The 22,913-nt window shown below is 48.8% G+C and overlaps 1 protein-coding gene across 1 annotated transcript in view; it reads left to right on the top strand.

Annotated features, from left to right (window-relative positions):
* Window positions 1–6,814: 6,814 nt before the first annotated feature.
* Window positions 6,815–22,913, top strand: part of C3H1orf94 (chromosome 3 C1orf94 homolog) — a 38,737-nt gene continuing 22,638 nt past the window's right edge. Inside the window, exon 1 of the mRNA XM_066269724.1 lies at window positions 6,815–7,143. Within this exon, the coding sequence (XP_066125821.1) occupies window positions 6,815–7,143 (329 nt within the window). The remainder of the gene's footprint in view (window positions 7,144–22,913) is intronic.

The raw sequence follows: 22,913 nt of genomic DNA, 5'->3' as shown, positions 1-22,913 counted from the left end.
GTCCAGTCCCCAAGCCCTCTAAATTCTGCCTCCTTAACATCTCCAGTTCCCAGCCAGGGCCCCCATCATCTCTCTGGTTCCTTGTAACAGCTGCAGAACAAGTACCCCAACTCTGCTCTTGCCCCATTCAAGCTATCTTCCGCTTTGCCACCAATTTATTTTTTAAAACACTGACCTGATTTCACAGCCCCCTGCCTTCGCCTAGCAGTGTCCCCAGGGCCTGCAGAGTGAAAGCCAAACTCCCTGCGAGACCCTCCCCACTAGAGCCTCCATGACCTGCCTCCTTTTCCACACTTCCCAGCCCCTTGTGCTCCAGCCATTTGGACGCTCTAGCATTCTTGAAATGAGCCGTGCTTTCTCTCTCCTTTGTCTCTGGGCCTCTGGGCCTGCCGCTGCCTCTGCTTGGAATGAGCTTCTTCTCCTGCATCTGCCATTTTCTTACTTGCCCTTCAAAACTCAGGCCAGGTGTCAGCGCTTACAAGCAGTCTGCACCGTGCCATTCAGGGTGTCTGGAACCTGGTGGGCATTCAGTAGATCTTGGCTGGCTGGCTGGCTGGATGGCTGATGCTGGAGTAGGTGCTCAGTAATGTTTGTGGAATGGACCCAAAGGTGCCTCTACCAGACTTCATTGTCTGAGTTTCTTAAAGAAGTGCCTTCTCTGAGTTATGATTTAACGTTATGCTGTCTTCAGAAAACCCTGGTGTGAGAAACTGACCAACCTAATGGCATTTCTGTCTTTATGAAAACAGAATTGAATATATTGCCCACTATGTCACTCAGTGTCCTTTATAAAAGAACTCATGATAAATTCATGCTTGGGGTTATTTCCAGGAAACATTTTGTTTCTGCAGACGAAGACGTGTGTTTTCTGCTGTCAGAAAATAAAAACTCTGTCTTTCGATGTATTTCCATTTTTGCTTTAGCTGACACGGGGATGCCCGGTTTTATTACCTTATTACCTCCTGTGTTCTGACCAATTCAGATGCCTGAAAGGAGCAACTCTTTCTGCTTCCTTTAGACGCAGGCAGTTTGTGCCTTATTTTCTGAAGCCATAATTTTTACATTTTTAATCTGAAAGCTGTCTCAAATCATCTGAGCCGTCAGCCAGCATAAATCTTAAAGGAATGCACATTAGTGACAAAGTCCTGGCACAGAAGTTATGGAAGGGAGGGCAGAACACCAAGCTTCTAATTGAGGGGGGACCCCCTACAGAGCCTCTCCAGGAATTCTTGGGGCACCTCTCATGACAGCAGTCTGGCAGGAAGGCCAAAGGAGGAAGCGAAAGATCAGCTAGGTTCTGACTCTTGCTACCTTCCTCAGCTTCCACTGACAAGTCTCATTCTTTTCCTCCACCAACGATAGCCTTCCTTCTCCCTAACTTGAAATGGAGAGCTCACAGGCTGCCACGGCTTGTTAACAGCTAATAATAACAACAAAAAACTGGTATCTTTTATTGCGGGCACACGGGGAGCCAGGCACTGTGCTGAGCACTTTACATGGACGGCCCTAGGGAACCCTCTCCCTCTCTGAACCTGTCTATTGTTTTTGTCTTTTTGCAGCTGATGAAATGTCAGAGACGTTAAGTGTGTGCAAGGCTGCCCTTTAGTCCATAGCGGGAGAGGACTTCAAAGTCAGGTGTGTCAGTCTCAACCGCCCGAGCTCTCAACAATGTCCCCACATGTGGGCAACAAATGGATGCAACAATGAGGGGTGAGATCCCTTGGGAAATGATCGGGACGGCTGATGGTGTTGCCAAGGGAGAGGAGCCATAGAGTCACAGCTTTGCTTCTAGAGGACTGGTGCCTTTTTCAAAGTCCTGGGAAGGGTCTTGCTACTCTGCAGCAGGGTTCAGTTGCTGGGACAACATCCAGAGGAGGCCCATTGCTGTGGCTGCACGCTCCTCTTCCTCCAGCTAAGATATGCTGTCCGTCAAAAACAGTTGCCTGGGCCCTGGCCAGTTGGCTCAGTGGTAGAGCGTCGGCCTGGCGTGCGGGAGTCCTGGGTTCGATTCCCGGCCAGGGCACATAGGAGAAGCGCCCATCTGCTTCTCCACCCCTCCCCCTCTCCTTCCTCTCTGTCTCTCTCTTCCCCTCCCACAGCTGAGGCTCCATTGGAGCAAAGATGGCCCGGGTGCTGAGGATGGCTCTGTGGCCTCTGCCTCAGGCGCTAGAATGGCTCTGATTGTGGCAGAGCGACACCTCAGATGGGCAGAGCATCGCCCCCTGGTGGGCGGGCGCATGCGGGAGTCTGTCTGACTGCCTCCCCATTTCCAACCTCAGAAAAATACAAAAAAAAAAAACCCCAAAAAACAAACAAAAAAACCAGTTGCCTGAAATCTCCCTGGGCACCAGCCCACCTCTGGGCAGTTTGGCCTATTTGGCACCATTGACATCGTCAAGTCCGAGGTCTGAAAATGTGATTATTAGCTTCACAACACAAAGGAGAAAACCTCAACGTGGAAATCAGTAAATATTTAATTAAGTGCAAAATGGAACATCATGTCAACTACATAAACTGTTGAATTTAATCGTCATAAAAATTTCATTACACTTGATGACAATTTGTAGGTTGAAGTTTTCTCCCTGTGCAAAGTTTCCCGTGCAGGCACGGAGATTAGGAAGAAATCGTGGCGGACTGACTGTACATTAAATAAATTACTTGCTGCCAAGAGTTTTCAAAAGAAAAATAGCATAAATCTTTTGAAGTTTCTTGCACGGCTGCAAAGTTATATGTATGGTTGGGAGGCTGCTGTGTGCAAAATATGTTAGATGAGGGGCAGGATCTACAAAGCTCAGGGCCCACGAAGATCTGCAAGGGGCCCCGTGCCAGGCTTTCCCCTCTGAATTCTCCAACCTAGCCCTGTTTGTCTCCGTGACGGAAGCCAGGTGAGCAGAGCACTTGGCTGCAGAGTAGGTAGGCAGAATTGCCCCCTGCTGAGTTCCTGGTTCCAAAGTAGAACAGCAAGAATCACAGAATCCTAAATAATGATAGCTAACGTCCATGGGGTACGTAGCATGTACCAGACTAACTACTGTGAGCACTGTACACGTATTGTCTCAGTGGTCCCACACAACCCTGTAAGGTTGGCATTTTATTATCTCTATTGCACCGATGAGCAAACGAGAGATGACACAACCTACCCAGGGTAATAAGGGCCATTTAAGAATTTTCCCAAACTAAAAGTAATTTCTAGAAGAAATGGTGCCCATGACCACTTCAAGCTCTAAAAAAGGCAGGGACCAGGCTCATTTTTTTTTTTATTGTTCTATCTTCAGAACACCTTGAATGCTACTGGGCACGTAGATATCTATGTCTTGGGTGTTGACCGACATGTTAAACAGAGACTGGACCAAACTTGGTCTTCCCTGCACCTGCTGTGTAGCTCACTAGCCTGTGGCGGTGTCTACCCCAGAGGTCTTAGTCTCCTCCCAGCCTGCACAGTGCACTACCTTGGCCCATGAAAAGGCTTAGTTGATTATTTGAGTCCATTCCTCCATCATAGAGAAATTTCTCAGTCCTTCCTACACAGAGCACAGAATCTGTTATTTAGAAACTCTAGTGCACACATTTCAATGTAATCATCAAGGAAACTAATACATAGCACTTTTATGTGCCATATGTGGGGAGTTTTTTTTTGTGATTCTTGGAACTTTCCATGTGTGAAGTAATTACTTAGTAAAAAAGTATCTACAACAATTCTACAAAACAAGATTTTATTATTATTATTATTAGTATCATCATCATCATCAATCCATTTTACAGATGAGAAGACCAAGTGTTATGAGCTGACCGGCGTCTCCTCCAAAATACATAGGTTGTAGTACAGTACCTCAGAATGTGACTCTTTAGAGATCAGAACTTACAAGTGTGGTTATAAGGTAAAATGAGGTCATCAGGATGGGCCTTAATCCTGATACCTTGATCTTAGAAGTCTAGCCTCCAGGACTGTGAGGAAATGCATTTCTATTGTTTAAGCCATTTGTCTTGTAGTACTTTTTTTGTAAAGATTTTTTTCAAATAAATTTTACAGTGGTGGGGGGATGGTGAGGCCATCCCTTTCAATGGCAGTACCTTTCAATGGCAGCCCTAGCAAAGTAATACACCAAGGCACAGAGTAACTTGTCTTCTCCTGCATTGCCAGAAAACATGAATTCAGAGTTTGAACCTAGGTGGTCTGCTTCTAGAGTCTGCTTGGTTGGTCATAATGAAAATATTCTCTATGCTGTCCAATATAGTAGCCACAAGCCACATGTGGCTCTTGAAATACGGCTAATGTAACTAAGGAACTGAAACATTAATTTACATTAAAATAAGTAGCCCCATGTGGCTAGTGGCTACCATATTAGACATAGCTTTATACTGTTTCTGAGTACCTCATTTAAGTTGTTTGCAGACTCTTCTAGAAACCTTCCCTGTGTGCTTCAAGATGTCCCTCATCCCTACTGTGTTTTACAGTGAGCTGGTCAACTTTCCCGAATCCTGTGGCCTGGGCAGTGCTGGGTTACTGGTGTTCTGCTCCACACATGGGTGTTAGCCAACCAAATGCCAAGCAGCACAAACACTGAGTGACATTTTCGGAACTATTAATATTTCATCAGAAATTATCACTTTTCCTTTAAATACACTATTTTAAAAGGTTCTCTACATTCTTAACTATAATTTTATTCAGTCTAGGTCCTGGGAATTTTCCCCCAAGGAACACATCTTCCATTTTATAATGAAAATCAAAGGGGAATGAAGCTTGGATTTCAAAATTTAGTCAACATTTCCAGGAACTTAGGCGCTCTGTAAAGAGCAAGATTGTGTATTGGGCACCTACTGTATGTCCAACACTTTCTGTACAGTATACTATTAATTTAGCCAACACATATTTACTGAGTGCTTATTAAGTGCCAGAAATGTGATCTTTATAATAATTTATTAACACCGTTTTACAGAAAAGAATTCCTTCTCACCCTTCTGTGTCATCTCAAATGTTACCTCTGCCAAGATGCCTGCCTGGACTACCATCTAAAGTTGCCATGGGTCCTCTCCCCATTGCCTCGCTTTATTGGTGTGTTCCCATCAGAGCCCTATGCCAACTGTAATTGCTGCTTATTTACTGGCGTTGAGAGTTTGTGATCTGTCTCCCTACACTAGGATATAGGCTCCCTGAGATTGGGGAGGGCACCAGCTTTGTTGGCCTTCAGACTTCCTCAGTGCCCACCCAGCAGCTCACCTTCACAGGGGAAGGGCTGCATCAATATTTGGGAACCTAAGGAATGAGAACGGGAGAAGTGAAGAAAGTTGTTAGGGTCACACGAGTAGGAAATGGCAATATCAGGGCTCCAACCATCATCTAGTAGAGGCTGCCATCTCCTCTATTCACATGTATTAATCCTGTCCACCCTCTGGCCTGTTCTTTTCTGGGAAAATACTGAAGGCACAAGCCCTGGCTCCTGGGAGCCGAAGATTCCCGCAGAAAGAACCGCTGTGTCAGTGAGGAGAAGAGAGTACTGAGCAGCAAACTGGAAACTTACAGCTTCTGTCTGCACCTCCGCCCCTGGCCCCCACTGCTAGGGGCTTCCGGGCAGGCAGGCAGGGTCAGTCTCAGTGACTGAGAGCAGGGATGGGGAGGGGCGGGGGAGGAGGTTGAGATTGAATCCCAGCTCCGCCCTTCCTAGTGGGTCTTGGAAACACCCTTTTATGACTTCGATACTTGACTTCCTCAAATGTAGAATGAGAAGAAGCAATGATACTAACTTCGTCAACTTGTTTTGATTGAATATGACAACACAGGAAGCTTTGCGCGCGGCACACAGTAGGCGTCCTTTAAAAATGACAGTTAGGGGTAAAATCAGGTGATCAGTTCAGAGGCAGGGCTCCTGACAGGCGCAGAGATTTGAGAGGAGTAGCAGGGCAGGCTGGGGTGCAGTGTCCTTGACTTCTAAGGGGATAAAGCGCTCTGGGGTCCTCTGGGCACCCACCTATCCCCATTCCACCGGAGGGGATGCTGAACTCGGGGCGCCCGTGCATGCGCGCGCGCGAGCGCGCGCGCACTGAGCCGTTGCATTTGAAACCCACCAAGGAATTCCAGCGCTGGACAGGAAGGGTGTGGGAGCCATCACAAGCAAAACAGCGCCCTTTTAAGGCGTGAGGACCCTTCCCTGGAGGTTTGCAGCCGGCCTCGGGGCCTGACAGGTGTCTGCTGGGGCCGCAGGCCTGGGCGGGCACTGGACACTTGGGCGCTTTCCTGCCCAGTGTTGAAGAAGGGATCAGGCTAGGCTACCCGCCAGGGCGAAGCCGTTTGCCCTCCCGCGAGGAGGTCCTTGGGAAGGCTGGAGTGAGAGCGCAATGGAGAGCTCCTGCCCTCAAGGTGACTAGCATAGTGCCAGCCCCTCACCCAGTCATCCTCGAGGTTTAGGGGGCAAGAATGGGTTGAGCCCCAGGAGTTGCAAGCTGTCACAGGCCTGTGGCACCTGGGGTGTGCCAGGGATTGTGGGGAGAGCCAGCCCTCCCCCTCCAGGTGTTCCCAGATGTCATTCTGCCCACCTAGACACCTAGTTCCTGAGCTCAGGGGGATTTCAACGTTACTAAGCTACTGGTTTTTGTTGACTTTAAAATATTTTCTTCTCAGGGAGAGGGGGAGGGGGACAAAAGTCAGAAAAGAGCAAATAAAAACAAATCAAGATAAGCTCCCCCTCTGCAAAAGAAAGCTGATCTCCATCCACCCCTCACACGCGAGTTGGAGGCCTCTGAACACAGTCACTTTGCTGGGCAACAGCCAGACAGAACTGAACTGCCTCTGCCCCATCCCCGTCTCCCCTTCTGGTGCATGAAGGGCGGTGGTGGATGGTCCCTCTGTCTTCGAGCCCTGGGTGGACAAAGCGGCTTCCAAGAAGAAAGGAGGAGGATGGCCAGTGGGAACGGGCTCTCTTCGTCCTTGGCTCTGGTGGCCAAGCGGCCCTCCGCCCTGGGCCCGTTCCCCAGATACATCTGGATCCACCAGGACACACCCCAAGACAGCCTAGACAAGGCTTGCCATGAAATCTGGAAGAGAGTTCAGGGCCTGCCTGAGGCCTTGCAGCCCTGGACCTCAAAGGAGCAGCTCTCTCCCCCCATGGCTGAGACCCCAAGAAACAAGGGGCACAGCTTCCAAGAAGAGTGAGTGTCCCCTTTCCCCCCACCAGCATGGCTGGCACCAAGGGAGGAGGGAGGAGAGGAGGTCAGACCTTCTGGGGGGATGTTTCCACCTATTCTTCTGTCTGGTTTAACCTTAAAGGTTATATACTTTTCCTCCACCGCCACCCACAGTCCTTTGTCCAATCTCTATAGGAGAGTTAACAGGGTCTTGAAGTTACCTGGGGGAAGGGCTAGGTTGGGGCTCTCTTTCTGCTGCCTATTTACCAGCCACTAAGGGGATAGTTCTCATCTTAAAGGCGTAAACAACCAGTTGTGAATTTGAGGACCTTGAAAAACCACCCTCACCAGGGCCCAGGGTTAGATGCCCATGACTCTCCCCAAAGACAACTAGAAGATTCCTTCCCCTCCCGCCTCCAGAGGCAAGGCATTAGCACAGATGAGTCTCGCGGTTTTAAACCACATCTGGAATTCCCTAATACAGGGAGCAGCTGTCCCATTCAGACTCCACAGAAGCCGCTGCAAGAGCGCACATCAAAATATTTACTGGGAAGGCATTGACATATTCAGAGGACATAATAGAAAATTAAAGTGTGGGAGATGGCTGAAAATAGCCCGTTTCCTGGATGGGGAATCCTGTGTCTGGTTAACACAGAGCTGAATGTTTCTCCAGCAGGGCAAAGTTGAGCAAATATTGTTGGGGATAGATAGTCACAAGGAGGGGGGATCTCGTTAGGAAAAGCAAGCACATGTGCTATGGTTATCACTGCCGCTATTGAGCACTTGTTCAATGCCTTGCATCCTCAAAGTGGGCTACAAACATTCATTAATCCTCCCGGAGCCCCTATGAGGCAGGTACTAGTGTCCCCATTTTACAGATGGATTAAGTGTTAATAATTAAGTGCTAATTAAAGACTAAGTGATAATTAAGTGTTGCCTTTTCCAACACATGCTCCAGCTCAGTTCAGAGCTGCTCTGGAGTGGGGGGAACCATTCAGGCAATTAGTAGCTGCATCTGGTTTAGAGATTTCTAGGCAAGAGCTAAGAAGAAAGGCAATGTGTAACTGCTACCCAGGTCTATACCACCTGCTATCCCTTTTCAGGCTGCAGACAAAGGTAGAGGGCACTTTGGCTGTTATTGCTTCTGTCCTGTGCTCAGCATGATGTGGCTGGGACGGGAATGGCTTGACTACCTCCCAAATCTTGCTGTCCAGCCCTATGGTGGCCCTGAGCTCCTCTCCCCTGCCCATTGCCATCTGCTCTGGGGCAGGGTCTTGGAAGGGGTCCCATGGGCTGTGCTCAGGCTGTCAGTGGCCAAGGAGCTGATTGTCCACTTGGTGAACCAGGGTCAGTGGCAATTTCCAATAGATGGCACCCTCTCCGCCAGGTCACACCTAGTTAATGGAGACAAGACTCTTATTTCCAGTCTGCTCTTGGCCGAAAAGTGAACTGACGCACCTTTGGCCAGTTGCTTAATTCCATTTGGCCTTGATTTTTTCATCTGCCAACTGAGGATGATATGCTCTGCTTTGTCCACCTCAGAGTCGATAATGAGGACCAAATGTGATGGGAGGCAAGAGACTGAAAACTGTATTATACAAATGAGGCTCTCCTTAAATGTAATTCTCAGGATTGGAGTTGTCTGTTGTTGTTGGCTTCCACCTGGTGTTTTCACACTACGCTCCTAGACCCTAGGGTGCGACAGGGGTCGCCCTGGAGTCAAGTGGGCTAGTGGATGGGCCCCAATCCAATCTTTAGCCAGAGCTGTTCTGCTTTTATAACTTTTACTTACTGGAGTCCCGAGTTAAGACTGCATTTGGAAACAGGGTTCTGCTACCGAGAAAAGAGCTGGGAAACCACTGCCTTAGATGAACAAATGATATCATAATCATGTAGATACCAACCAGGTAGAGCACAATGAGCTGTTCTTGAGAGACAGGCAGCTGTGATGGTGGAGCCAGATCACTGTGGTTTCAGATCGCATTTCAGCCCCGTGCCAGCTGCGGGATTTGTCTAATTGATGCGAGCTTCAGTTTCCTCATCTGCCAAATGAAGATGATTACTATGCATTTCACAGGGTTGCTGGGATGATTAAATGGGATATTTAAACATTCCTGGTAATAACTAGGATTTGCAAAAATTTCTCGTAATGGTGATGATTTCTTCAAGCCCTACAATTATTATATGGGGTGGGTGCTATTTTAAACTCCCCCTCTTTTTACTTTTTATTACACAGATTTTCAAGTGTATCAAATAGAGTAGAATAGTGAAAGGCTGTGTGTCTGTCACTGAGTTTCATTATCAAATTTATGCCATTCTTGTTTCAATGTCTCTTTCTCCTGTTTTTATTTTATTTTATTTATTATTAAATGAGAGGTGGGGGGAGGCAGAGAGATAGACTTCTGCATGCGCCTGACCGGGATCCACCCAGCAAGCCCCCTACTGGGCTATGCTCTGCCCATCTAGGATCACTGCTCTGTTGCTCAGCAACCAAACTACTTTAGCACCTGAGGCGAGGCCATGGAGCCATCCTCAACACGTGGGGCCAACTTTTGCTCGAGCTATTCTAGCCATGGCTGCTGGAGGGGAAAAGAGAGAGAGAGAGCGAGAGAGAAGGGGGAGGGGTGGAGAAATGGATGGTCACTTTTCCTGTGTGTCCTAATGGGAATCGAGCCCAGGACTTCCACACTCTGGGCTGACACTCTACTGCTGAGCCAACCAGCCAGGGCCTCTTTCCCTGTTTTTAAATAATATCCTTTTTACACATGTTTGGAGGAGTTCATTTCTTCTCCCAAGGCCCTACAGTTAGGCAGTGGTGGGGTTTCAGAGAGAAAACCCAGGACTATCTTAGCCACTATGTGATAGTGCTAGAATTGAAGCATCTTTTTTTGGACAGTCCATATATTTGACAGTCTTATATTCTGGATAATCACACATAGATAACAGATTTTTAAATCCATAAGACCCCTCTCAGCTAACCTATTGCTTAACTTGTAGACCTAATTTTGGAGATGTTTTCTGCTATGGGGCAGCTAGATAAGTGTGTTTTAAAACTCTTGTTAACCAGAAAATTTTTTTTACTGTGTTTGTATATATTTCAAAAACCCAGACATCTCAAGTTTGAAAGGGATCTTGGAGGCCATCTTCTGCTACTTAAGTCCCTCCTCAACATTCTTGCCAAGTGGTTGTCCACTTCTGCACTTATGTACACTTCCTAAAGTAGTCCTTTCCCTTGTTATGGACCCTGACTGTCAAAAGACCACTTTCTTCTTACACTGTCAGACTAATACCCACTGATCTGGATTCTGTTCTTAGGACTCCAACCCAAGTCTAGCCCTTATTCCTCTCAATACCCCTTTGGATGTTAAAAGATGGCACCAAGTAGGGGAGAGAAATAGAATACAAGAAATTAAAAGACTAGGATAACTTTTTTTTTTCAGATGTGAAAATCATTGGTGTTCTAGATAGACTAAATCAATAATAAACCAGGTACTTGCAGATAGCCATGAGTGCCCTGACAGAAATAAAACCAAGTGCAGTAGTAGGGACAATGTCTTTAGATGGGGGGTGGGGGGTGGGGGAGAATTCAAGGAGGAAGAGGAAGGGGGTCATTTGAGGTGACATCTGTATACCTAGAAGGAACCAATCAGCTGAAGATCTGGGGAAGGATGTCAGGCAGAAAGAAGACAAGCTGCAAAGACCCTGAGGTGGGCGTGGCTTAGAGAGGGACAGCAGGGCTGGGGTATATATTGAGTGATGGGGATAGGAGATAGGCAATGTCTTAGAAAGACTGGAAGACCACTATAGGAAGTTTATATTGAAATCTCCATGTTTGGACACCCTTTGGAGGTTTGGGGGCAAGGGAGTATAATTTGATCAGATCAGATTCCCCCTTAATTTTTAAGGATCTCTCCAGCTGCTGCAGGAAGAGAGTTTGCAGGCATGTGAGAGAGGAAGTGGGGAGATCTCTTGGAAGATGCTACAGTAGTCCAGGCGAGGCAGGTGGTGGCGCCTGCATCAGAGATTGTGTTGGGGATGGAAAAAGTGGGGGATTCAGTGTGTATTTTGAGAGGAGCCAACAAATCTGCTGATGCTTTGGGGCACACAAACAGAGACATCAAGGCTGACTTGAAGTTTTCTCCTTGAGCTGCAGGTTGGATGGTGGCACCATTTATGGAGGTGGAGAAGAAACAAGAAGAAACTGGCTTTAGGGGAGAAATCGATAGTTCTGTCTAGTGTCAGTTAAACTACAGAATTGTGTTCAGTTATCTTTCAATTAGTCTTGAATTTGGGCTTAGAGAATTGTGGCCAGCTACTTACTGACTCACATTCTACAATTACTTATTCATTCATCCCCCCTCATCACTACAACTGCACAGCCTCAGTTGGGGGCTTCGAATTTGCTGTTGACTCCACTGCTTTGACTGTGAAGTGGCATTTGTTCATTCTGTCACTTATGGATTCATTCAGCAAACACTCATAGTTGCTGTCACAGTGCCAGGGAATAAACCAATGCTTTGTGCTGCTGTTATTGAAACAATTGAAAGTATCCTAGTTTTTCTGGAAAAGTTGTTTTGTAATATATTCCAACTTTTATTTATTATTATTAGTATTTTCTTCTTTTTTTATTAAGGGAAAGGAAGGGAAGCAGAGAGACAGACTCTCGCATGCGCCCCAACAAGGATCCACCTAGCAAGCCCCTTATGGGGTGATGCTCTGCTCATCTGGAGCCATTGCTCCATTGCTTGGCAACTGAACTATTTTTAGCACTTGAGGTAGAGGCCACTGGAGTCATCCTCAGTGCCTGGGGCCAACTCCCTTGAACCATTTAGGCCATGGCTGTGGGAGGGGTTGAAACTTAGTGATAAGAGTGATAAGGACAAGACTCATATTGCAAACTCAGACTGATGCCCTAGAGCAGAAGCCAGCTCTGAAGACTTGTATTTTCTCCCTTTGAGGGGTCAGACACCTCTCTGAGAATCTGAGGAAAGCTGCTCTGTACCCCAGTGACTGAAACACATTCTTACATCCCTCGATATTTTGTGAATGACTTCAGAGACCACCCACCGTGGGCCCAGATAGGAATCCTTTTCTCCTGGACCCAGCATGTAAGTGTTTCCTTCCCCTGAGCTTCCCAGGGATGAGTCTCAGCCTCTAATCACACTGACAGCAGTGCACCGCCATCCTGGTTTTCAGGTGAACTGGTGGATGTAATGGTGCTGGCAGACAGAGGTCCAAGGCCCTCTGAGCCTTCCCTCCTCCAGTCTCCTCATGCCTCCTGCAGTCACCTTCATGACAGCCTTTGACTTCTAGTCTTCCTGCTCATCCCTTTTCTGTCATCGTTACAGCATCTCATCTTGCTTTGTCTGGTTTCTTTCCCTCCTGGATGTCCTTCCCCCTTGGCCAGTTTCATCTTTCTGAAGCTCATCAACAGTGTGGTTCCAGCACCTTCCATGACTCCTTCATTGTCTTCTGAATCCCTGACCTGGATTCACGGGCTGTAGTAGTTAGCCTTACCTGCATCTGGAGATGTACATCTTGCTGCTCTTCTCCCCATTCTCTGTAACTAAGATGAGCTACCAGCAGGTGCACCTCTCCTTGCCTTTGTTCAGATTAGTCCACGCTACCCAAAATGCCTTTCATCCATATCTCTGTCTACTGAAATCCTACCCATCCTTAAAAGACCAAGAATAAGTGTGTCATCCTCCGAATCTGTTCACTGCTCACCCTATTCAACATTGTTCCCTCCCTCTTCTATGTTTCTCTTTTCAATTCAAAGAATTACATTCCTCTCTTTCCTAAGGGTTTAAAGGTGATAACAAGATCAATATCAGATAACAATAAAATAAAGAGACAGGTAGATTTGAGTCGTAGCATACTGCCTAGTGGGAACCAAGTTACTCAAACTTTCTGCGCCCCATTTTCCTCATCTGAAAAATGAAAGAAGTCGTAGTGACCACCTTAAAGAATTGTGGAAGTTAATGAAATAGGGTATGGAAAGCCCACACAGCCCTTGTCATAAGATGAGGACTCTAGGTTCATCATCATCGCCATCACTGTTGTCATCACTATCACCACCAGCAGCATCACCATCAGCTCAGCAGCAGCAGCAGCATCACCATCAGCAGCAGCAGCAGCAGCAGCACCATCACCACCAGCAGCATCACCATCACCATCAGCAGCAGCAGCATCACCATCAGCAGCGAGCTCATCAGGAGAGACCAAGTGGAAGGGTCTGGACATGAAGATGATGGAATGGAAGTCAGTTTAGAACCAGCTCTCAAGTTGACCGTTGGCCAGAAGGGAGGATACAATATCCCATTTGGATTTGTCGGTGCATTTCTGTCATGGGATTGCTGATAAGGTGGGCACCTGGCACACACTGTACGCTGCTTTGTGGCAACAACACTCCTCCCCCACTTGACCATGGCTCCTTCAGGGCAAGGGCTGTGTCTTACTCATCTTCGTCTCCCTAGCACCCGGCTGGGTTCCTGGCACTTGATGACTATGCAGTGTATATAAGAGAGTGAGGAAGTGAATGATGGATGAACCATAAAAATGCTACTGCAAGGAGGGTGAGTGAGGCCCAGAGGTGGCCAGGATCCAAGCAAGGAGTCACGATCTCAGAAGGAGCATTGAGTGACACAGGGACAGAATATCAATAAGCTAAGACATTGCAAGGTTTTTTTCCCCCCTCCTTCTGCCTCAACCTGCAGAGAAGGGAAGTAACATTTTCTTGAGCACTTGATATGTGCTAGGCTCTGAATTTTAATTTTCTGTTCATCTCATTGTCTTAGCAACACTTTCCAGTAGGTGGTCGGTATTACTCCCTTTTACAGATGAGGAAGCTGAAGCCCAGAGAAGTTAGGCACCTTGCTCAGACTCAACCAGCTCAAATGGGGCAGAGCAGAAATAGAAACCTGGTAGGGCTTCAAGGCCAGGGCTCTTTCCCAGACACCAGGAGCCCTTTAGAATAGCCCTTCTGTGTCTGCTTAGCACAGGGAACCATTAACAGCGAAGGGAAGATGAATCATTATTAACGGCCCACGTCCTGTGTCCCCCTTTTTAATTTAATTTTATGGTTTTGGGACTTGTGTCATAGGTTGTGGGAGCCTGCAGAGATGGGCCACCAGTGGTTTGGCTTAATCCCCTTTTTAATATCTTAGTTGCAATGTTCTTTCCAATTCAGCTCCCAAGTCACATAAAAAAAAAACACAAAAAAAATAAACCTCTTCCTTAGGGTAAGCCTTCTCTTATTAAACAGATTCAAATGAAAAGTTTTAAAGATAATTTCAACAATAAGAATCACTCTGTTGCTTCTAGCCGATGCTCCTTTATTGCTGTATTTATTCCTGAGGATTTCCTGTCTCATTCTCCAGCTCACTGACTCCTTCGTCCCCCCAACCCTTTCAGTCCTTGGGGCTCCTCAGGCCTGAGTCCTGTCTTCTCAGCTTCTCCTTTCCCCTCAGGCTGGGTGTGGAGAGTCAGGGAGAAGGGTAGGGTGGGAGGTGCCTCACTCCCATCTACCAATCAGCGAGCAGCTAGAAAGTGGAGGGGAATCGCCCGGACTGATGCCTCACTGCACATCCTGTGCATCAAAATCTTAGGAGTGGGAGGCAAAGGGTGGAGGAAAGACACCTAATCAGAATGCAGATACCTGGGCCTCATTCTGGACCAACTGAACTGCCATTTTCCCAAGAGCACCCAGGAATCTGTATTTGAAACAAGCATACCTCTGCCTGTGTATAGAAAGTTCTCCGAAACTTTAGGGGTCAAAGATGATGGAGCCTCAGGCTTAAAAGGGACAGAGATTTGAGAAGGAGGCATTCCAAAGAAAAGGAAGGAGACTGACCTTTACTGAGTGAGTTCTAAGCGTGTGCCAGGGACATTGTAAAAAATGACTACTCTGGGTAAGGGCCTTTGCTGAGAAATGAGACAAACGCGTAGTCCCGGCTTGGCTTCCGGTCAGCCGAGGGACTTCGCGGTGTTACCTCCTTTGACCCCACCCTGGGTGGTGTCATCATCCTTGTGAGGTTTCAGAGCCTTCCCCAGTTTTCCACCTCTAGCCAACCAGGCCCTGGGCTGTGAAGGGTCAGCGGGGCTCCGCATGCCTGTAGCCCAGCTTGGCCATCCTGCACGGCAAGGGGCAAGGCACGGTCTCTCTTGGCCCCGGAGCCCCCCGGAGCCGCTAACGTTTGCATAGCACTGTTACAGTTTACCAAGTGCTTTCACATTCATCATCTCACTTAATCCTCACGGAGGCCTGGAGGGCTCTGAAGGCCCTCTGCCCAGCCCCCACACCCAGCCCCCACTAAAGCTGTCCTAGTAGACAGAGCTCAGTGCGCTTCCAGGTGCTTTCTGGAGACAGGTGTAGGCCCTAGGATGACAACCAAATCTGCAGCTTGTCTCATTGCCTGCTGCACCCCCAAAATGAAAAACTCAGCCCAGGCCCCTCAGGTTATTAGAGAGGTGGAATCCTTCCCTTTTCCCTGGTTCCTTTTCTTCCTGCTGGTTTTTTTTTCTTTTTATTCCCCTTTGTATTTTTCTGAAGTTGGAAACGGGGAGGCAGTCAGACAGACTCCCGCATGCGCCCGACCGGGATCCACCCGGCATGCCCACCAGGGGGCGATGCTCTGCCCATCTGGGGCACTGCTCTGTTGCAACCAGTGCCATTCTATTGCCTGAGGCAGAGGCCACAGAGCCATCCTCAGCGCCCAGGCCAACTTTGCTCCAATGGAGCCTTGGCTGCGGGAAGGGAAGAGAGAGATAGAGAGGAAGGAGAGTGGGAGGGGTGGAGAAGCAGATGGGTGCTTCTCCTGTGTGCCCTGGCCAGGAATCAAACCCAGGACTCCTGCATGCCAGGCCGATGCTCTACCACGAGCCAACCGGCCAGGGCCCCTGCTGGGTTTTTTATAGGATGTGTGTGTGTGTGTGTGTGTGTGTGCGCGTGTATGCATGTGCATGAACATGTGTGTGCATGCACATGGGTATATATGTATGGTTGGGGTTTGTACATGACTGCTGAGTGTGTGCACATGGGTATGGTGTGTGTATGGGGGGGGGGACCCAGGGCCATTCAGTGAATCTTGGATCTGGAGGAGAGGGAAGATGGAGGAAGACACAGGTATCTTTAACAGAGATCTCTGTGACCCTCCTTTCCACGATGGGCAGGAGCCTCTCTGTGGCATATGCACCAGGGAATGTCCATCAGCCTGGGTCAAGTGAGGGTGGGGCCCACTGGGAGCTGGTGCCAGGCTGGATGTCACAGCCTCTGGCCTCTGCCTCTGTGCTGCAGGCCACTCCTTGTCTGGGGCCCTTTGGTGCCGCCTTGCCACCCCAACTAACTGCCTTGTCTCTCTCAAGTCCCGTAAGTTGGGCACCACCAGCCCACCAAGTTCTGCCTTCTGCTGCCTCATCCTCCTAGTTCCTGGCTGGTTCCCAGCCTTTGGCCCTCTTGCAACCGAGACTCAGAGAAAGGAAGTGAATTGAGGTCACCCCATCAGAAAGGGCAGAGCTGGGGCTTGAATGCAGGTCTCCTGACTGCCAAGGCCTTGCTCTTTCTCCCACTTCTCCTGTTTTGGGAAGTGTAGGGTAGTGGCAGAGAGTTGAAACTTGGAGCCACGAGGACTTGGTTCCCAATCCTGCCCCGGCACTTGCTCTCTTGGGTGAACTAGAGTTCATCATTCAATTCCTGAGCCTCAGTTTCCTCTTTCTAAATTGGGGATAAAGACGTTACCTATTCCTCATGGTTGTTGTGGAGTCAAGTGCCAAGTATAATAATAGCTAGCACCTAGCAGATGCACCACAGGTCCCGGCTCCGGTTCAGTCCCCTCTTGTCACTCCTTTGGCCCGCTCCCTGGAAGAAACCAGAGCCTGACACGTCTCTGCTGAAATGTCTCCAGTGGCTTTCTTGTTTCTTTAGAATAAAATCTTTCAGCATCACTCTAAGATCTGGCAGGTTCTGACACCTACCATTTCTAACCTCACCTCCTGTAACTTCCCCACCCTTCAATTAATGTACCCCACCCACCAGTTTAGCATAGTCCCACCCCCACCGATGCACCAAGCTCTTGCTTATCTTGTGATCTTCACCCATGCTGTTTCCTGTGTCTGAAAAGTTCTTCCTCGCTTTCTTTATGTGGCTAAATTAGGCCTAGCCAAAATGGCATTTCCTCAGAAAGCCCCTTCTCACTCTCCTAACTTAGGTACGTACACCTGGTCATCTCACATACAGCTAGCTCTTCACTTTGGTTTTCAGAATTGCCTAGTGGTTAAGAGAGCCACATCTGAGCAAGACAGCCTCAGTTCATCACTTTGTCCCTTCTTAATTCTGTGACCTTGGGAAAATCCCCCATCTGTCCTGTCCCTTGGCTTCTTCATTTTTAAAACTGGGATAATTGTATCTCTGTATCAGTTAGCTTTTGATGTTTAACAGACTGCTCCAAAGCTTAGTGGCTCAAAACAGCTATTTACTTAGCTCACATTGCTATAGTTCAGCGGTCTGGGCTGGGTTCAGCCATGTGGTTCTTCTGGTGGGGGCTGGCTTGTCTGGGTATGGCTGGTGCTCACCCAACATCTGCAGGTCTGTTGGGTTTGGCCAGCTGATGAGGTTTGCCTCTGTGGAATGTTTTATACTTCAGTGGGCTCTCCTGGGCTTGTTCACCTGGAAGTGACCGAGTCCCAAAAGAATAAGAGACCGAGCCCTAAGTCCAAGCACTCTACTTTATTACTTGAATCAAGATGGACAGGAATTAGCAAAGAACTTGGGTACAGGATGTCCAAGGTGTGATAAAATGGGGCCATTACTGTCATTAGTCTACCACACTACCCCCTAGGGGCTATTGTGGGAATTAAAATGAGAGTTTTGCATGAAAAAATGCTTAGCACAGTGCCCGGCTGATTAGCCAACACTCCAGAAACGCTAATCTGTCTTCCTATTTGAGAACTAGGACCTGACACAGCTTGCGAAAGGTCTGGCCTCCACTAAGGGGTGGGGGTTTGATCCAGTTTCTGCCTCCCTCTAGAGACTCAGCTCATAGCCAGTGCGCTCTGCTGCTCTGCCCACACAGACATGTGGGAAGTCAGAGCCTAACCCACAGGCAGGAGGCCAGTCTGTGGACAGACCGCCATTCAAGCCGGGGTCTGTGAGCACCGGAGCCTGTCTGGCGTGTCACTCGTCAACCAGCCATGCTGCCTGGGCCCTGGGCCCTGGGCCTGGGTGCCCTGCTTGTGCATGGTCTGATATGCCACAGTGAGAAGAAAATATTTGTTTTGATGTCCTCTTTCAGCACGAACAATTTTCTGCTTGCATTTTCCTGTTGTTTGGCTCCAATGAATAGCAGTTTTCATCTTTGCTCTGTGTTATCGTGTATACAGAACTGCTGTTGGGAGCTAACAGCACGCTTGCTTAGTCATTATTCTGGGAAGGGGTGCCAGCCAGTCAATAGCCTTTATTTTTATATAATTCTGTACCCGGCTCATGCAGAAATAGCCAGCAGCAGCTGCATGCAGCGCCTCCGTCAGACACCTATCATTCCTGGGGGTGGCAGCGGCGGGAGCCCCGGCTCCTCCGATTCTGACTCTTACCTCCTTTGTCAGCGCCCAGGAGCTGGGTTAACCTTCCTGAGTGATTCATTGTGATCGTCTGTGGTGGATTTTATGGTTTTTACCAACTCAAAGGAGAAAGCTAATAGCACGGGAGAAGTGCCAACATCGGCAAAACTTCTTAGGGAGAGAGAGAGAGAGAGAGAGAGAGAGAGAGAGATTCCAGAAATGCAGGCAGGCAGGCCTGATGTTGAACCCAGCAAAACTGTCAGGAGTGTGAAAAATCTCTTTGTGAGCCCCAAGGTGGTTGCTAAGAGGTGGGTTCTGTGTGGGGTCAGCCAGGAGCCCGCCTTGCAGAAGTTAGGGTTCCTAGGACTGGACCTAACAGTGTCCCTAGTGAACAGCTCACGGGGAGATGCCAGGCCAGAGGTGGGACATAGATGGGAGGACAGGAAGTGGAACCAAAGCCAAACATACTGCAACCCATGCAAGGACTTAGATAGTCTTTCGCAATGGAGCTCTTGATTTCAAGAGCTCCAAGAAATGGATGAGTGTAAAGACAAGTTCATAAGCTATTATATATAGTTCATTCACTTATTCAACACATGCTTACTGAGCTGAAGTTATGTGCCAGGCACTGTTCTTGTCCCCCCGCCTCTGTGGTGAAGAAGATGCAGCCTCGGCCCTCAGGAAGGATTGTTGTTGTAGGGAGTAAAGACATAAAAAAAGATACTCCCTGATAAATATATACTAGGAGGAAAATAAACAACTTAATGGAGTAAAGCATGCCTAGTAGAGCAGGGCAGGGTAATAACACTCTGAGAAAAAGGACAGGAGAGGCTACTTTGAAAGTATGAAACTTGCATGAAGGTGTGAATAATGAGAAGGAGCCAGTCAAGGGATGCTCTGGCATTCCATAAGACATGCAAAGGCCCTGGAGCTGGCATGAACTTGGCATGTCAAGAAATATTTATAAGGCCAGAATGTCTAGAAGAAGGGGAAGTCAGAATGGGCCACTTTGTGTGGTGTCTTGAGGGTCAGAAAGGAGTCTAGATTTTATTCTGTGTGTAATGAGAATCCACAAGAGGGTTTAAATGGGAGAATGGTTTGATCTGAGTTCTGAACAAACAAGAACAAACAAATCTTGTTTTCATGGGGGTGGAGGGGGCAGGTCCGGAGACCCTCGACCAGGGATCTGTAACTGCACTGAGTCGGTTGCAGCGAGGTGCTGGACACAGGCTGCCTCGGAGAGGTGGAGATGGGATGGCGGTGACTGGACTGATTGATTCCCCACGGTGTCAATCCAGGATTACTGTCAGGCTGCGAGGAGGGTCTCCAGCAGTGTCCCTCCAGGGCTCAGCCCTGGAGTCCCTCCCTTTCAACATTTTATCCACATGTTGGCAGAAGACCCAGAAAAGGTGCTCATCAGACATGCAGCTGACAGGGAGCTGTGAGGGGCAGCTAATGCCATAGATGACAGGCTCAGGATTCACTGCAATGATCCTCCACAGGCGGGGGTGATGCGATGGGCCCAGCGATATTCCTGACTGCATTCAGATTGGGGAACAAAGCCCCGCCTTGGGGCGGAGCTGGGAGACCTCGCTGGGTCACATGCCTGGAGAAGAAGCAGGCCAGGTGAGAGGAGGTGGTGACCGCAGCTGGACCCATCAGCATCCCCGCACCAGCCTCTTTACTTTTGTGAATGACAAGGTCTTTAGCCTCCGCCAGGCTCACTTTTTCCATCTGTAAGGTGGGGATGATCCTGACTGTTGCCAAGAGAGTGTGGAGAGGATTAAATTGGAGCATATAGATGGATGCCTGGCTTCTTTTATTGGCTTCACGGCACATGCAAGGGAAATAGTCATTTGCTGAGGCTGTCCCGGGGAGAGCAGGTGCTCTGGGCAGCTTTTCAGGGTGCACAGAGGACTCACAGCCAGGGTGGGCCCCTCTGTTCTTGGCACTGCACTACTCCTTCTGGGAATGCCAGCTTCCTAAGAGGCCCATTGACCTCTGTGATGTGTCCAGGGCAGAGTGTCTGGGAGTGTGAGCCTGGTGCCCTGGTGGGGGACAGATGGGGGTGTCCTCTCACCTGCTGAGCAGGGGTGTTTTTTGGTACAGGGACCTGGAGCCCTGTGGGTCTTTTAGAAATTGCTTTGACTTCTCCTTAGAGCTAGTAACTTCAAAGCATTCACTGGTGAGACTTTTGTGTGCTCATGTGTCATGTAACATTTTGATTAAAAAATAGAAACCAAACACAAAAGTAGAGCGAGTCACATGTTAATCGCGTGTGATGAACCTTGTACCCAGCATTCAGTGCAGGGCCAGTTTTGTTTCATCTATTACCTCACCTTTCTTTCCTTCTCCCTTTCTTCCCCCTTCCCCCTTTCTTCCCCCTCCCCCTTTCTTCCCCTCCCCCTTTCTTTCCCCTTCCCCCCACTGGATTCAGTTTAAAAGCATATCACAAGCACAATTGTATCTGTAGATGCTGTAGTAGTATCTCTAAGAGATAAAGACTCTTTTTTTTGGTTGTTCAAGTAGTACCATTATCACAATTTAAAAATATTAACACAATTGTAGTAGGTCTAATTCAGAAAATCTATTGATACATAGCTTGCTTTGTAAGTTTTTTTAGGGTGTGTGTGGGGGAACTGATTCTTCAAATGTCTGGGTTCTGTGACTTGAGACTCACCTGTCCCCTCTGAGGAGGATGAGGAAGAGGATCTGAAAATTTGGGACCACGGATTGGCAACCTCTTTATTCCAATTGCTCCTGTGGACACAGGGGTGAGAGTGAGACTTATTTATAGAATAAGTCTAGACGTGGGAAGGAGGAAAGAAAGGAAAGAGGAGAGAGGACAGGGAAGGAGAGAAGAGAATGGAGGGAAGAGGACAGTGGCAGTGCAGCCGGCCTTGCCCCCAGCCAGCCTTGCTGGCCCCCGGAGCTTCCAGGACCAGCTGCTTCAGCCAAGGCACATGTCTGTGCTGAGCCCGCATATGGGTTCGCTCGAGTTCTCACACCCAGGTGCTGTTAGCGTCGGACCCGCGTCACAGAGGGGTTCCTGAGGTTCTCCCTGGTGTGAAATAGAGTGGTGCCCAATTCCGAACCAGATCTGTTCGGCTGGAGTCCACCTTTCCTGGCACCACTCCCTGCCTCCAGGCCTGGGGAGGCTACACGCAGCGGGCACGACTGTCTCGGTTGTTGGAGTAGCAGCATGCCTTGTATCTTTAGCTCTTCCCATGCGCTCAAGTGGCCTGGCCACCCAGCCCCTTCCACAGGGGCCACAAAACTCAGAACCCAGCAACTAAGGGGTTAATGCCCAGCCCCACAGGAAGCCTCTGGGGCTGTAGCCTGGGCCCCTTCTGCTTGGTTGTCAGATCCAGAAATTCTACTCATGGTTCTTTGTGTGGGGATATGTGAGTCATTGCATGCCCCCACCTGTGTGCATGTCAAACACGTGTGTGTGTCTATGTGCACATGTGAGTGTGCATGTGCTCATACACTAAAAGCATTACCAGGAAGGCACAGTTAGATTCTGCCGTCACTGTTGGTGGGACTCACCGGGCCCTTGGAACGGGTTGTCAGAGCAGGTGTGTGTACCAGGACCCCTCAGCTGCAAAGCTCCGCTCATGGGGTGCTTCAGTTTCCCCCTCTGATTTCTTTTCGCCATTTTCCCACCTTCTAGGGCAACACACTGAGCAGTTTCAGAATGCACTGTGTAGCCACCCCCCCCCTTCAAAGGAGCCCATCAAGTAAAGATAGCGATAGCAGATGGTTTAAACTGGGTGGTGGTAATTCTCCTGAAAGTGCCAGGGTGGAATGTCTCCTTGTGAAGGATGCCAATGGGATATGCTCAGCCACGAGCCAGGCCAGCAGGACCACCACCCTCTCCCACACCTGGAGAGAACCAGCAATCGGGAATCTGGGGTCCATGGGACCATCAAGCCCCGTCAGGCTGGGGTTGGCCCTCAGGGTTCCGGCTGGGAGCCAGGCTCTGAGGTGTAGGTAGAGGCCCGCATTTACATACAGGCAAATGCTTGTGAATTGTGCAGGGACCAGCCACCCGCCGGTGCTCCCAGGAAGTGGGGCCCGGTCCAGAGGCCTTGATCTGGGCAGAGGGCCATGCCAGCTAGAGTAGACCATAGGGTCACAGTGTGGAATCCAGGATTCAAGTGCCCAGTCAGGCTGAACGAGTGTAGACATATTAGCTGACACCTGTGTCACCCTTATTCTGTGCCAGACACTATCCAAAG

The sequence above is a fragment of the Saccopteryx bilineata genome, chromosome 3, assembly GCF_036850765.1.
Source record: "Saccopteryx bilineata isolate mSacBil1 chromosome 3, mSacBil1_pri_phased_curated, whole genome shotgun sequence".
NCBI classification, from domain to species: Eukaryota; Metazoa; Chordata; class Mammalia; order Chiroptera; family Emballonuridae; genus Saccopteryx; species Saccopteryx bilineata.
This window is presented reverse-complemented; position numbering and strand designations above follow the sequence as displayed.